Consider the following 16,985-nt stretch of genomic DNA (forward strand, 5'->3'; position numbering starts at 1 on the left):
CATGTGCTTATGCATGTGCATGCCCACACTTGTGCCTGTTACATGTAAGAAAATGGTGTGAAAACCAATAATGATACACATTTCCCTTAACAAGCTGAGACTGAAAGGTAATTAGTTGATATTCTTAATATAGTAAATATAGCTGAAAATCAAAGTCAATTGTGGGATGAATAATGTGCCCATTTGACAAAATGCTACCTGGGACAGCAATTCTATGTCATTGATTTATTTAATGGCCTGGCTTTCCCGCAGCACATGACTCACGAGCTGTTTATAATGTTAAAACGGAGAACAGCTGGGGGAAAAACTGTTGGTGACAAATGATTTTTAAAAAATTAAACAACAATTCTGTTAAAAACAGAAGGTTAAAACAATTTAAAACTAAATAAAAAATACAAACACAACACATCTCATTAAGAGCAATTTTTTCTCCAATAAATTAAAAACTAAAGGCCTGCCTAAATAAAAAGGTCTCCATTTGCCAGCAGAAAGAGGACAGAGAGGGACTAATTGAAACTTTGATGGGAGAGAGTTCCCCAAACTTGGAGCAGCCATCAAGTATATAAATGTTATAGCAGTGGGACCTTACATGTTGATAAGATTTGCACTTTTGGAAAAGACTTAAGCAGGAGCTTCCTACTGTTTGTACCTTTAAGTAGGTCTTGATCACTTTTTGATTTATAGGACAATTTCAACAGATGCTAGATTGTAACACTGAAATGTATGATCTGTGCACCTGTACTTTTTGTAGATATCTTCAGGTTTTTACTTAAAAGTCTTTCCAACTGTCCATGAACTTATGGCTTTAGAGCTGTATGGCCAAATAAAACATGCCTGTTTTTTATGACGCTTGCATCCTGTGGGCTTGCTACTTTTAAAGACATTGTTGAAGCACACAACTTCTACTATACATTCTGTGATTTGAAATGAATACATTGCCTATCTATTTTAAGAGTTAAAAAGTATACACTGGGGTGTGCTTATTTAAAAATGAGCAAAGAAATGTTAGGTTTTCCTGATCACAGAACCTGTTAACTGAAAGTTCAAATTAGATGCAGGTTTGTGCAACTGATGAAATGTAGGCTGGGGGGAAAGTGGCATTTGATGCGAAGAATCTGAATCAGCCATGACATACAGATATGCAATTATCAAATTCATCCAGCTGGGAAAAAAACCTTACTGCTTACTTGAAGAAATATATTGTAAGGAACTTTTATATTATTTAATTGTTTTTGTTTTAGAATCTAAACTTTGCAACAAATTAATTAAAGCCTTTAGTCTAGTGCCAAATAGGTGAGAAATGTCAGAACTTAGAGGGCTAAATTCCTTTTCATGTGTTCTCTTTAAATCGTTAAATGCTTCCAATAATAAAATAGTTTTGGATTTACAAGGTCTTGAGATGCAAAACATTTCTTTGAAGCCCAGTTGACGAACACTTTTAGTATTTTTTCAGCTGACTGTTTCCAGTTTTGTGTAAGGAATTTCTGTTCATCTGTCTTGTATGAACCTGCTCTAAAAGAGCATATGGTTTATTGAAATCCCCTTCCTGAACTTTCCAAATGTATATGAACATTCTGTTAGAGCTGAGATTTTTATTATGTGCAACTTTTAACACCATATGTTTAATTATGCCATACAGTGACAACATGCAAAGCCTATTTTAATGCTGTTTTTATTATACCTAAGAATAAATTATATTTCCCAAGGATTTTGTAATAGGAGGTCCAACTCAAGTATTTTCTCTAGAATTACTTGGAAATAAGATCAATCCACAAATTCATCTTCATAATTTGATAATGCCCACATGGAATCTAACATGAATAATTAGCTTCACAGTAATTCACTGATTACCCATTCCAAGGATGGCTATTCATTTCTGCCTGCCTTTATCAGACTATCAAATGATTTATTATAATACTGGCTAAATTTAATTTACATTTCTTTTATGAAAATAAAGTATTTAGGTTATTTTGTATAAAAAGTGGAAATAGGAAGAACTGGAACTTGCAAACTTGTAAAACTGTTACACTGCTTGACAGAGTAAACAAGTATGACTCCCAATAGATGAGACCAGGAAATCCCGGCTTCCTATAAAAATAGTAGGGCTAGATAATAATACTTTACAAGGTTTATTTTTCAGTCCCCCTTTCATGCATCTTCACATCTAAAAGAGGAAATTGTTTCTGCCAAGTTCACTTTGGTCCTCCAAAAGGGGGGAGGAGATTAAATTCAATACCTTTTCTAGTCATTCCCTGCTTAAATAATTCACTGTTTGCCCAGATATGTGGATATTCTGGAAGGATTGAGAAAATTCTGGCCTATTTATATTAAGGGAATAATATAAGGAACAATCCCCCCTCCCCCACACACAGACAAATTAGATAATATGTTGGAGATAACATATAACCCTGGTTACAAATATTTCCAATTAATTTAATATCTACAGCGTTAAAAATTATCCCATATGAAAAGTTTATAAAGGAGAGTAACTCCATTAAATGTTTAATGTCATAGTTATATAATATAAATAACATCTCTTTTGACAGTAGTGGGGGCTCTAGATTAGCATGGGAAAGAAACTTCAATATTTCCATTGAAGAGAACAGATTGAATCTAATCTGTTCTCAAGGACCATTTTGCTCAACCTCTGTTGCTACTAAGAAACCAACATGTGCTAAAGTTAATGTATAGATAGTACTGGCATCTCAGTCAAATAACCAGGGCATGCTTCCCACGTAGAAATATACGAGGGTTGAATGAAAAGTAATGCCTCCACCTTCGTAACTCCTCAGATGGCAGTATTGGCATGCGGCAGGTACTGGCTTGTTCTGTAGACTCTCCTCTACAGTTCCATTTGGTGGGAAGCCTTAGCATTGAACGGCTGTGTTGTTAAAGTGCGAAGTATTAAACCCTGCGCAGACAGTCGGTCAATTCGACTTAAGCAATGTGCAGTCATTGAATTCTTGACAGCAGAAGGTGTCACCCAAAGGAGATTCATCAGAGAATGCAAGCTGTTTATGGTGATTGTGTTGATGTGAGTGCTGTGCGTCGTTGGGTGAGTAAGTTTAAAGATGTTGAGGTGGGAACATCTTGACTTGATTGACAAACAAAGAGTTGGATGTCCTGTGACAGCAACCACCGAGTTTCACAAGCAAATGTTGACAAGATTGATTCAGGACGATCGTCATATCACTCAGAGAGAAATTTCAAGCATAATCGGCATTTCACAAGAACGTGTGGGTCACATTATTGCTTTGCTTGACTATCAGAAGATCTGTCTACAATGGGTATTGTGAGACGCTGATTGCGGAAACAGAGTGTCGACTTCTTCCATTATGGCTTCAGAAAACTTGTTCATCATTGGCAGAAATGTATCCAATTGTCTGGTGATTATGTGGAAAAGTGAATAATGGTAGTTAAAGAGCACATTCTAAGGATTATTTCTGCATTTGATTTATTAAAATACTCCCATCCAAACCCAAGTAATGAAGGTGGAGGCATTACTTTTCATTCAACTTTTGTAAATAAGAAACAGGTGCATACTTTATATGGGTGACTTTTTCTTCCTACCAATCAATACTAATGAAAGAAAAAAAGGATTTCCTTGGAGATCAGGTGGCACATGAATGCAAGAAATGTAACTCTTTGTATGATCTTTCTGCCCTTTCATATACAGTAGAGTCTCACTTATCCAAGCTAAACGGGCCGGCAGAAGCTTGGATAAGCGAATATCTTGGATAATAAGGAGGGATTAAGGAAAAGCCAATTAAACATCAAATTAGGTTATGATTTTACAAATTAAGCACCAAAACATCAGGTTTTACAAGAAATTTGACAGAAAAAGCAGTTCAATACGCAGTAATGTTCTCTTGTAATTACTGTATTTACAAATTTAGCACCAAAATATCACGATATATTGAAAACATTGACTACAAAAATGGCTTGGATAATCCAGAAACCTGGATAAGCGAGGCTTGGATAAGTGAGACTCTACTGTACTTTGTTTATGAAAAATACTCTATAAATTGTTGGTGGGGATAAAATAAATCCTGTCTATTCCTTCCACTTCTTCCTAGCGCATCAAGTCTGGCAGAGATGGCAGTGCTCGTACTCGCAGAGATGGCAGTGCTAGTGGTGGTAAGTACCGCTGAAATAGCTATTTTCGAGATTTACAAAAAACTGTGTTTTCAAATCAGAAAACAAACGGGCACCATTATCCTTTTATCTCCTATAGTTATAACCAGAAAAATCCATATGGATAACAAACAACAATATAGTCTTCCCATCCTTGCCATCCATCCATCACTTGACGTATATCCCACCTTTCTTCCAGGCTCCATAGAATTGTGATAGACTTAACCTCTACAGTTTTTCACAATGTATTCAATCAAAGGCTTTGCTATAATTTGTAAAACACAGACTGATTTCCTTTTTAAATTATCCAACATGAGACTTGAGTCTTGATCCAACACATTTTCAATATGATCCTAGTGTATCCATCTTTCCTTGGATATCTGGAATTTCTCACTCCATATATGAAAAAGGTCTTATGAAATTATGAGCATCACTTTGATTGCAATGGGAAATGAATGCTGTGGTGCTATGTTAATCTCTGGTGTCCCCTCCATCTTTTACTTCCAATTAGGTAGTCTGATTTCTACATTAGCCACCAGATTGTGTCCATACAGTCATCTTTTGATTATTTGAAGAATGTGGTTGTGCTGAAGCCTCACAAAATTGAGCCAGTTGCTTTTCTGCTTCATTTCTTGATCCCAGGCCAAATTTTTCAACAATCTTTTATTCTGGTCTGTTTCCTATTTTTCACTTCAACCACTTATGATTTACAAAAATGTCCTGGTTTTGTGTGTGATCAGTTTCCTCTTGGACTCCAGCATAAAACTTTTCAATTTCTTTTTCTGCCTCTGCAGTTGGAGTGTAAACTTGAATTACATTAATGGATTTTCCCTGTAGTCTTATTGATATGATTCAGTCAAATTTTGCATTTTATCATTTAAGTCAGTGCTTCTCAACCTGTGGGTCCCCAGATATTTTGGTCTTCAAACTGGCTGGGATTTCTGGGAATTGTAGGCCCAAACGCACAGGTTGAGGACAACTGCTTTAAATGCTTTTGCTACATCTGTCCTCTACTAGATTTCTTGTCATTATAAGTTTTTTTTAATCATGTCAGAAGCAACTTGAGTGCTACCCTATTTCTTCATAGTTTTTTATTTCCTGAATAATTATCTGACTCATTTCTTCTACTCTGTCTAGATTCCTCCATTTCATGCTTCTCCCTTTTCATGTTCCTATATGTAGCTTCAGAGTTAGCTTGTGCCTCTGAACATATCAATGGCTGAATGTCCTTTTGTGCCATAATGGCCACAGTATTACTCACAGTTGCTCTCTGCTGTACCTTATAACTCATTGAGCACTGGGGGTTTCATATTCTGGCACAATCTCTTGTTTCATTTTGGACCATTTCATGGTAAAAGACATTCATATGCCTTCTTGTGTGCAGTTCTAATGAGTATAAGCTACATTGTCATTGGGATTGTTTGAGAGATCTTCTGCCACTGCTACAGTCGCTCAGTAGTTTGGCTCATTTAGTCTGGCTTCTCAGCAAAAGCCTGTCTGACATAAGAGAACCTACCAACAACACTGCTATCAGCACCATCTCTTGCCTCACAGGAGCATGCCATTCTGCCATTGCAGAAAGATGGTGTCATTGTTGGGAAAACTTTTTCTATTTTTTTAATGGGTCAGCCATGTAGGACATGTGTATGAAGTTGAGGCCCTGTCACTTGCATTTTGCATTTTTCCATCTCTGCTATAGGCGTTACAAGTAATGCCCGACTGAATCTGAATATCCTGTGAATCTTGAGTTCTATCCCTTGAACAAAGTAACAACCCATTCATTGTGGTCTGTAATGATGAATGTGTTATGAATTTAAGAAATCCAGACAGACAGCAGGAAAAAAAACAGGAAAAAAGCAGTTAAGGCTTTAGGAGAACATTCTCACTGCTTATGAAAATGAAATGTGGCAGGAAAAGTACCACAATTCATTTTCACCTCACTGATTTGTTCAGACCAGAAATTCAATACTTTTTCTAAGAAAATTTCAGGTATGTAAGGGTGATTATCAGTGGATTTAAATAGCAGGGGGAATAGCTTTCCCCTGTCATAAAAAGTGTTCTTCTAGAAAAGTCTTTCTGAGCTTATGGCCTAGAAGGCAAAAGGCAGCCCACCTGTCATTATGTTCTGAGTAATTTCCCTTGTCCTTGTTTTGCTGACTTGGGCAAAGAGGAGAAGGGAATTCTGTCTCTCTTACAATGGTGAACTATAAGTAGTGGTATGTGTCTACTCAATCCTAAAATTTGGAAGTAGGAACTCTAGAGGAAATAGGCTTTTTTCCTTCTTGTACGAACTCCTCAGCTTTCCTTTACAGTTTGTCTAGAATGGATACTGAAGCAGGAGTTGAAGAGGAGCTGGAATGATCTAGACAAACCAATTCGTGTGAAGCTACCTGCTCTTCCATTTCTATCTTTGACCAGTAATGTGTGTGTGTGTGGATGCCTCCTCTTTGCCAACCTTTTCAGTGAATACCCAATCCCTTCATTCCATATCACAGACTGCTTTTAAAAAAATCCCCCAATTTTATTCCCCTCCTATGGACTCCCTACTTCGGAAGTGTAACTTGAAAGCTCATTTATTTGGGCATACAGAACAAGTCACATCATTCTTTGGACCCAGGCCATAAAACATTTACTGAGAAATTAGAGCTCTTTCTAGTTGGATGCATTGTGCCAAGGCTTCAGAATGAAAATTATGCCTTTTTTTCCTGCAGTAATTCCTTTGCAAAACCAAAACAGCTCTCACTTTATGTTTTTTTTTAAATTTACTTTCCAGCAATGTGTGCCGTTAATATTTGGTATTATTATATCCAAATTGGATTTTAAAGTATGAGAAGGTCACCAATTGTTCATACAATTATTTTCATAATTCCATTACCTCAGTAAACAAAAGCAAATCCAAATCAAGAACCTGTATGTACTCCTACTCATTTCTCCTACAAGGGACCAAGTATTGCACAGTTTTGTAAATATATACAATATAAATGTGTGTGTTATTTTATGTATTATTGTAATGAGAAAAACCACAAGGAAAATGAAAGAACTAAGTACAGTTGCATAGGCTGGAGTAGCTATTTTTTCCTAAATAGTGACATATGTTCTATAGTTGTATAGATAGGGATATCCTTAAAAATACTTCCATAATATGCCATACAGGGAGCAGAGAGCTATTATTCCTTTCAAGATACTTCTCTTCTCCGGTGATGTGGCACAACTTAATCATTGGACTTGCTTCTAATGGACTGAGATTTCTTGGTATGAAATGAAAATGTATCTGAGTTAGGTATACTCAGATAAGCAAGTTGATTGAAACTCTATTCTTTAAAGCCCTGCATTTTGCTCAAACCAGCTGTGATAAGGACACTAAATATTGCTTCTTACTTGCTAAAAGAGAGGGTATAGATTGTCATCCATTCTACACTGGTCCTTTGAAGGTCAGGGTTTTTTTTGCAACCATTGAGCAATGAGTACTTGATGCCAATTCATCTTGGGGCTACTAATCTAATTATTTTTGCAGCTTGATGACCTTAGTGCTGAGGGCTATTGGGCAAAGGCAGCAGAAGTTTCAGGGTTCACAGAGTGCTGGTACAATAACAGACCTTGTTCTGGTGATGGCAGCCAATTCTGTGACATGGGCAAAAGCAACCTTTGATTTGATGCTGTATAGATCGAATTTTGTTTCTATGCAAGCTGAATTTATTTGCTGTGATTATATTTGTCAGGAAAATATTCTATAATAAAACCACATATCAATTGTATTTCAGATTGTATATTCCTTGCCAACTTAACATAGGCAGAAAATAGTTCCATAGAATTCTGTTTTATTGTTCTTTGCCTGTCATCTTTGCAGTTTTAATACTCTCATTCTGTGTTTCGATGTGCTGTCATATTGGTTTCCTTTTTGTATTTTCGTTGTCTTTTCTTTCATTTTTACTTTACATTCTTTAGCTGCCCTCTCTCCTGAAAGTGGGCATAATTCAGTCCCCAAAGTGGTAAGAGGTCAGTGCAATTTCTCTAACTGGCTTTAGAGAAATTTGGCATGTTTAAAGTGTGAATATTTTGAGCACTTTTCAAATATTTGTGTTGTTTGTATTTGATAATTTAAATTTGATAGTAGTTTAATTTGTTTAATTTGTGTTGTAAACCATTAATCCATGTAAGTATACAGTGTTGGTTCTGGGAGTAGTGATGCCGTTTAAAATCTGGCAGTTAAACTGGTATTTAAAATCAGATGAAGGAAAGTGCAGCAAGTAGCTCAGCTTTACATTAGAGAAAATGGCTGAGATTCTGCATCAGCAGGCAAGGTTATGTCAGTGGAGTTCCATCATTATACGGCTGCTTCTACTGATGATGCCCCAACAAAATTCTTAATCTAGGCAGCACTCCAACCAGTGGATTCCCATGGCACTAGGAAATGGTCACTGCCATGATCTCCTGGTCACAGGGTTTGTTGAGACAGGCAAATGAAGAGAGCATGTCAACATGCCAGTTCAGAGATCACAGCTGCAATCATGCTTTTTCAGTGCCCCAATTTACAGAACCTCAGAAATCCTCTGGTAAAGACACTGTCTGACTGAGAAAGTACGTTTTAGGGCTCACATCCAGTCATTGAATGTACATTTCAATATAAAAGTGAACCTCAAAAGTTACAAAATTGTAATTTGACCTACAATCTCAAAAAAATTAAGTAGAATGCCAACCAACATATTTAAACATATATTATTACCGGTTGCCCAGCAGGATGTGCCTCAAGATAGCTTGTCTTCCTTTCTTCTGCTGTTACACCTAGAATAGGAGAGCAGAACAGCCTTAGTAAAAACTTTGCATTCTGGCTTTTGTTCTATATGAACATAAGGATTACAGCAGGGAAAATAGGTAGAAAACAATAGCTAGGTGATATAACAGCATTTAATTGCTTGCATTCCAGCGTTCAATCGCTTGTATTTCTTGCACAAATCAAAATACTGACATACATCATAAGTTAGTTGTAAACCTTGCTGAAATATCAACCCCGGTTCAGACATAATCCATTATAGATCATGATTTCCTATTTTAGCAAGAAGGTTTTAAATGTCAGGTTCCTGATTCAACTGTAAATAGGAGAAGTCTATCCTTACTGAACCTCATTCTAAAACATAATATAAATACTTAATTAATACTGTTGTTATGTTGGAAAGGAATACCTTTTATCATTTATGTGATATTTTATTAAACATTTTCTCTGTCCTGTCAGATCCTGGTAGCATTACTGTTAAAGGGGAACGTCTGAATGCTAAACTGATGTCTTTGCCAGGGACAAATGAGCCGTATGAAAGCAGTGTTAGTAAAGAAATAGGTACGTAAGGTGTCTCATAGCTTGCTTTGATGCCCTTGGGAGAACTCAGGAAATAGGTAAAGGTGAATATTTTCATATCATTTGTGCAATTCATTTCTATCATGAAAAAAAATATTCTATGAAACTTTCTAGCAGAGGAACATCCAAAAATATTGAAAATATCTGTTAATCATATTTTAACTATTATTTTGATCTTATAAACTCATGATCTGCAATCTGGTATTTACAATCTGCATATTTACTTGCTGTTCAATACTGTGGGACATATTTCTATATAAAGATAAACAAGATTATTCCAAACATGTCCCAATTGCACTGTAGTGCCATTGAGAATAAGAACATGTTTGTGCCAATTTATTATGGATTGCTCAGTCCAGTGGTGGTAAAATGTTCCCTTTTGCAGCAACAAAGTGCCTGAATGTTAAGGGAAGTCACACCAAGACGAAAATGAAGGCAGAAGTCCATGACTGAAGAAGAGTAAGCAGGATAATATCACAGATGGAAAAACATCTGCAGTTTAGCAGGATTTGGCACAAAATGTTACAGTTTGAGTGTTTCAGTCCACTCCTGACTGTAAAACAGGAATGAGAATTATGCAGCCCTTCAAATATTGCCAAACTGAAATGTGCGACAGCCCTATCCATCTTCGCCAATGGTGAGGAATGCTGGAAGATGCAGTCCAATAGTATCTGGAAGGCCACATAATTCCTGAACCTACTTTAAAATAATGTTTTTATTATTGTGTAATTGTTAAAAGAAAATACATATTCTTGGGGGTGAACTTATTATTTAATTTTCTTCTGTTTTTCTTCCTTCCTTTTTCAAATGTAGATGCGTCCTATCTGGACCCACTTGGACCCCAAGCTGAGAGACCAAAAACTGCACTAAGGAAAAAAGTGGATGAAGATGAATTTGCTGATGAAGACCTAGGAGATGATTTGCTTCCTGAATAAGTAGCCTGTTGCTGTTGTTAAAAAATGAAAAAAAAGAGAGAAAGCTATTTTTAACTGGTTTTTTTAAGTTTGTAAAAATTCCTATATTTATTTTAACACTGTTTAATCCAATTATGGATTTCAAGTAAACATATTTTATAGTAAGAGCTTGAATCTTACATCCATATCTTGTTGACAATGGTTTCTGTTCTACTTTATTTCTCACATACGTATGTCCACCCACGATTCTTAAAGGGAAATGCCTGGGAAAAACCTTAGTGTACCGTCTGAGGCTGAAATAATGTGCACAACCATAGACTTGTACATATTGATAATAAGAAGTCAAGTATATCAGTATTCATGTAAATTGCCTGTTTGCATTGATTTGCCTAAAGCAGTTTCATCAATTGAAGACTAAACTCTTGGCTATTTCTACATGGCAGGTGACAAGCGCTATGCCTTTGCCCAAATACATGTTTTGAGTGTGAGGCAAGCCATGCATATCAGAATTTTTTATGTGTAAAGCAAGACAAACCAGAAGACTTAAAATGATATTTTTGCAGCTTGTTGCTAACTGAAAGGAATCCATGAAGAATGAGACTTTTCCCCCTGGATATTTTGGAAAGATAATTTAGTGTAAGTCTAGTGGGAATTTATCCATCTGGTACTCTCCAGACATTTTGACTTTCATCTCTCATAATACCTCAACATATTGGCCACTTTATTTCAGATTAATAGCTGTTTTCCAAAATAGATGGTTGGGAAAAGTTGACCTGTAGTGAGATTTATGAAAAAGGGAAACTTAAGTTATGATGAAAAGTGGTAGATCTTTTCTTAGCAGAGATTTTAAAATAACGTGGCATTTCACACTGTTTAGAACATTAATTGTCCAAATCGTCTTTGATAAACGTTGCTGTGCTGCCTCATCTTTGACAGTCCTGCCGTAATGAGAGTCCAGAATGTCTCAGGCCAATGGCTTGCACATTGAACCTATTGATTTGCATCATGCTAATTGTGACAAAATGCTTTTCTAACTCTGGCCTAAATCCTATTGTTAGCCAAACTCAGAACCAGATCAATTGGATTTACCTAGATGTTGACTCAACATTCAATAATTGATTGAATTGGTCTGCTCTATTTGAGGTTGATCGATAGAATTAATTGGTGCCATTTCCATACACTTTCTCCTAACTGTCAAATAGCCTTTCTTCTCTATATAGTTCTTGTCCATATCAGTCAGAGAATTATGGCATATTGAATGCCTGTAATGAAGCATATAGTAAAGCTCACCTGCACCAAATTAGGAAATTATCAAAGTGTACTGTTTTCTAGATTTTGGAGGTTAGAATCGAGAGTCAGAGCTGATCTGAAATGTTTTTTTTAAAAAAATTAATACTTTCCAGTTGGTTGAATCATGACTTTGATATATCACGGAAATCTCTACACATTTCGTTCCTCTGCTTACTGAATCAGGTTTTTAGCTATAAGCAGAAAATGCACTTGGAGTCAGATCCAGTGCAACAAACCTTTGGGGAATCATAAATTATGTGTTTGCTTCTCCTGTGAGTTAACAAACCCCCTTTCAGTTTGTAGAGGCCCCTTGTTTTCCTTTCTGAATTTCTCTCTCACTTATTTATAAAAGGCTGCAAGTTTGAAAGAGACACTATGGAGGAAAATCTAAATACCTCGTTTTTGTTTAAATAATCTGAATGCTTGTTTGCTAGAGCTGATTCACCATACACAATTACATTTTGAACAAAAAAAGAATCAAAATTAAGAAGTAAGGAAGTGTCTCTTCTTAAAACCACATTTTAGAAAGACGGGAATGTAACATGACCAAGAAGAGCAACACTTGACTATTTGTTACTTATAATTATTACTTAATTATTATCCTGGCTCCTCCAAAAATTCTGGGGTCAGCTTCCAGTAAAAGCAGCTAAAGAATAAAAAGATAAACATAGGTTAATATTTAAAACTAGCTTATATACCCGGTGTTGTTCTGGTTCCTTCCTTGGAAAAAAAATGGTTAGCTTTTTAACAATTACTTATTAAAAATTATAACATTTCACTTTTACACTTGTTCAGTTATCTCACATGCTTGCAGTAATATAATTTTCTTTGGTTTTGGAGGGAGCTCTCCTAGGGGAGTGTGCATGTTTTTAGGCATTATGCAGCCACCTCACTTGATAAAAGAAGCACAATTATTCACCATGTCGAAACACAAAGCAGTCCTTTTTTTTTGACCCTCAAGTACACCTTACTAACACAAGTCTCTATGGCATCTCTCTGGTGTTGGCAGTTGATTCTTTCTCACTCACTGTTAAATTTTTGATCACGTTATTCAGTTGTAATTCCCATCAGACCAAGACCTGGTTGGCTTCCAATTCCCATCAGCCCCAGATCTGGCCAGGCTTCAACTCCCATCAGAGGCAGATTTGGGCTGCAACTTGTGGTTTCTTCTTAACTGATCAGATGGCTCAACCTCTCTAGTGAGGAAGTAAGATTGTTGGAAGATGCAGCCTGGGAAGTATCTCTGGATGTGGCTGGACTACAACTGCCATAATCCACTATCACACACACACACCCAACCCCACCAGTATTTTTGTTGAATCATGAAAGGTGTGTGTACCAAGTTTGGTCCAGATCCATCAACCCATGTAAGAGCTTTTGTGGTTCAATCATACAAGTTTATCAATTAAAACGTAAACAGTTTAAAACTGGTTAAAACAATTTTAAACAGTACAGCCATAAGATATGTGCAGCCTGGATAAAATCAGTTACACCCAAAAGCTGTAATAAAAAAACAAAGTTTTGACTTAGTGCTGAAATGATACCAATGTTGCCACCAATTGGGCCTCCAGGGGGAGATATTTTCACAACTGGGGTTCTACCGCGAGAATACCCTCTTCCATGTCGTCCCATAATGCCATTATATCAATAGGAGCACCATGGTCCTCACCTCCATTCACATGTACACTATAGAGATACACAAACAAAAAACTAAATGAAGCAAGATGTCAGAGCAGCAGGACGAACACAGGGATTGCAATACTCCACTCTCACCAGAGTTACCCCAGTTCTTCCCACCAATCCCTGCCTGTCACCCAATAATTCTGGACGTGGACAACACAGAGTCAGTCCACACACTCACTGTGAGAGATACTATATTCCCACTCTCTGCCTCTTACCCAGGTCTATTCATTCTCTGACCATGGAGGATTGGTGCCCCTGCTCCACGTCTCCCCAAAGTGATGATGTAGTGTTGTGGTCCATTAATCATCATCATCATCTTTATTTATATCCCCCCCATCTCCCCAAGGGGACTCAGGGTGGTTTACAACAAATATCAGCAAAAATTCATGCCGTTAATAATAATCCAAGTGATGCTGTAGGAGACATGATGGAGCTGTGTCTTCCTGGCTGCCCCCTCTTCACTCTATTTCACAGTTGTAAAGGTTTGTTTTGCTTAGGTTTTGCAGGCAGAGACAAGTGATGACACATTGAGGTGGCATTTATTTCACTGATCAATTCTGGCCTTGTTCTCTCTATTTTAATAGATTCTGAGGAAGAGCAAACATTCAGTTATAGAATGCACATGCTCAAGAGTTCACAGACCAGAAACATTTCCTTCTGAATTCATGTATGTCATAATTGACTTTATTAGGCTGGTCTGACTTAGGTTAAGAAATTTTCCTCTATTTCTGAGAAAGTATTATCTAAGTGCAGGGATGCTTACCAAATGCACCCATATTATTAAAGATTAACAGCAGTGCTGGCACCAGAGTTCATTTTGTAATTTTGGAGTAGTTCTCAATTACTCAGCCATACTGGAATAAAAACTTTTTGGAGTATTTCCTGCTACGCTCATGGAGAACTCATTTTCCACCTCTTTCCTCATTTCCCCTTCTCCACTACAATAAACAGTCCCTGCCAAGGAATCTGTCCCTAGCCAGGGCTTCTTTCATTAGTTTGTGTTTCCTTTAAAAATATATTGCTTACTTCTAATTTATAAAACAAACTAGCATATAGACCTGGTGTTACCAAGGTATGCATTTTCTTTGTGGCTTTCTTTCCTTCTTCCCTTGCTTTACCTTATACACATACCCCCTTCCTTCCTCTTCCCTTTTTCTTCCCTTCCTTTCCCTCCCTCCCCTCTTATGAATACACACGTAAGAGGACCTCTTACAAATAAGTTTTGATCAACTTTAGATTCAGTTTGGTTAATTGGGGTGCTGATTCAGAAAATTGCATTGGATAGATCACATCAGCTCTAGTTTCTGAATACAGAACATATACCATCCCGTAGTCGCGAACTGCTCGCCCATAGAAAACCATATTTAATAATCTAGAGCTGATGTGGTCTATCCAATGCAATTTTCTGAATCAGCACCCCAAATAACCCCAAGAACAGGCGTAAAAACAAACACACCAAGACGTCTGTGCTTCCAGGCACCACATGGAATGGCTCCACTCAGGGGAAGGGAAGAGAAGCAGCAGTCAGGAGGCTTATTGCACCCTTGGTGGGTAGTCAGCCTCTCCCCTCCTGACATCCCCATTGCCTTGGCACTATAAGAGGGTTTTGTGAGAGCAATCGCTCTTGTTGCAACGGTGTAGGAATGGTGAGGCCGCGGACCACTTCTCCATGGACCACTGGTTGGGAACCACTTAGATAGATAGTTTTGCTGGTGGAGGGGAGAGACATCATTGTTTATAGCAGGGATCCTCAAACTTTTAAGGTGAGGGCTGATTCACAGTCTCAGACTATTGGGGAAGTGGACTATAGTTTGTAAAAAATATGAACAAATTCCTATGAAGAATGCACATAGCTTATATGTAGTGCAAAAATATATATGAAAAAACAATAAAGTACTTAAAATGAAGAATAATTTTAACTAATATAAACTTACCAATATCTCAGTGGTATGATGAGATAGTCAAGTTAATTAGGATTATTGTTTTGGAAAGGCATGACCTTTTAGAGATCATAACCTTTTGGAAAACCAGAATCTCCATCACCTTTTTGGAGAATAATGGAATTTACAACCATTTGAAAATCAAACTTTTTGTAAAAGTATGATCTTTCCAAGAAGAGCCAAAAAACTGATTTGAGTAAAATCTTCTCTTCAATGGTATATAACCACATGTACTTATGCAAGGCAATTGGGTTTTCAGTTGTTAAGACTGATAACCTGATTGTCTCTGATCTGTTAGGAACAGAGATTATGTCAGTGCACAAAAACAGCAGTTTCAAAAGTGTTTTCTTCAGTGCCCAAAAACATCTAACCCCCATAAAATATCTTGCTTCTATATCAGCTCTCAAGAGAAAAAAATAGACTTTGTTAAAAGTAACATATCTGGTTTACTCACAACCTTCATGTATTCAGCATACAGGTACATATCTTGTCAATCCCATTACAGATAGAATTTGAAGTAGTTTCTCTGCAGATAACACAGGGTATAATTCTTATAATCAGCAGCCTAGGGGATAAAAGCCTTATGACTTGAAGGTGGGGTTGCTGACCTGAAGGCTGCCAGGTTCGAATCCCACCCGGGGAGAGCGCGGATGAGCTCCCTCTATCAGCTCCAGCTCCATGCGGGGACATGAGAGAAGCCTCCCACAGGATGGTAAAAACATCAAAAACATCCAGGCATTCCCTGGGCAACGTCCTTGCAGACGGCCAATTCTCTCACTCCAGAAGCAACTCCGGTTGCTCCTGACACGAAGAAAAAAAAAAGCAGCAACATGAGTTTACTCTTAATGGTCCCTAGTCTAAAAGCATCGTTGTCTTCTAAAATGGAGCCTGAAATCAGAGCAGTCCCAGATCAAATCATGTGGTCTGCAGCCCCTTCCACAACCATCATAACTTTATTGAAAAGGGGAAATGATGTCATATCCATTTAGCAAATGTGAATCTCCGTGAACATGTGGAGACCACCTTTTGAAAACCACTAGTCAAAAAAAGCATGACCTTGGTAGAAGTCAACCCTTTGAACAAGTGATAAAATGGCACACAGGTAACTCAACTGTTAAACCAAAGAACCTTTGAACTGCCAAGGACAAAAACATGCCACTACAAAAATATATTTGGTCAGCAGAGGATGGTTGTTTCTTTTAAGTTGAAATTGCAGTTGCAGACAGTTACCCAAACGATATACACTCCCTTGAAACCTCTTAGTTTAAAATATGCACTTAGAGACAAAAAACAAAGTTCTTTGAAAAACAACATATCTTATTTACTCACAAACACATTGTATTAATTCACCATACAAGCACATTTCTTACTGAAGTTCAGTTACAGATAGGATGTAGTTCTCTGGGTGTTGAGTACACAGGATATCATTCTTAACCAACAGTCTGTAGTCTTTAGGTATAATTGTACTCACTGAGGTTCATAAGTCATACTTCTCTCGTCGTCGTCTTCTCACTCGTTCAGTTGTTTTTGACTCTTCGTGACCTCATGGACCAGTCCACGCCAGAGCTCCCTGTCAGCCATTGCTGCCCCCAGTTCCTTCAAGGTCGAGCCAGTCACTTCAAGGATACCATCCATCCATCTCGCCCTTGGTTGTCCTCTCTTCCTTTTTCCTTC

General features: G+C 37.3%; 1 protein-coding gene across 3 annotated transcripts in view; it reads left to right on the top strand.

The window, feature by feature from the left end:
• ift88 (intraflagellar transport 88) overlaps positions 1-10,585 on the top strand; it is a 47,776-nt gene extending 37,191 nt beyond the window's left edge. For 2 of the 3 annotated variants that reach the window (XM_003219248.4, XM_008107988.3), the window contains 3 exons: positions 4,077-4,137; positions 9,365-9,466; positions 10,298-10,585. In XM_003219248.4, the coding sequence (XP_003219296.1) occupies positions 4,077-4,137; positions 9,365-9,466; positions 10,298-10,419 (285 nt within the window). In that variant the 3' untranslated portion in view covers positions 10,420-10,585. The remainder of the gene's footprint in view (positions 1-4,076; positions 4,138-9,364; positions 9,467-10,297) is intronic. The other variant, XM_008107989.3, reaches the window with a different exon arrangement.
• Positions 10,586-16,985: the final 6,400 nt, after the last annotated feature.

The sequence above is a fragment of the Anolis carolinensis genome, chromosome 3 (assembly GCF_035594765.1).
Source record: "Anolis carolinensis isolate JA03-04 chromosome 3, rAnoCar3.1.pri, whole genome shotgun sequence".
Lineage (NCBI taxonomy): Eukaryota > Metazoa > Chordata > Lepidosauria > Squamata > Dactyloidae > Anolis > Anolis carolinensis.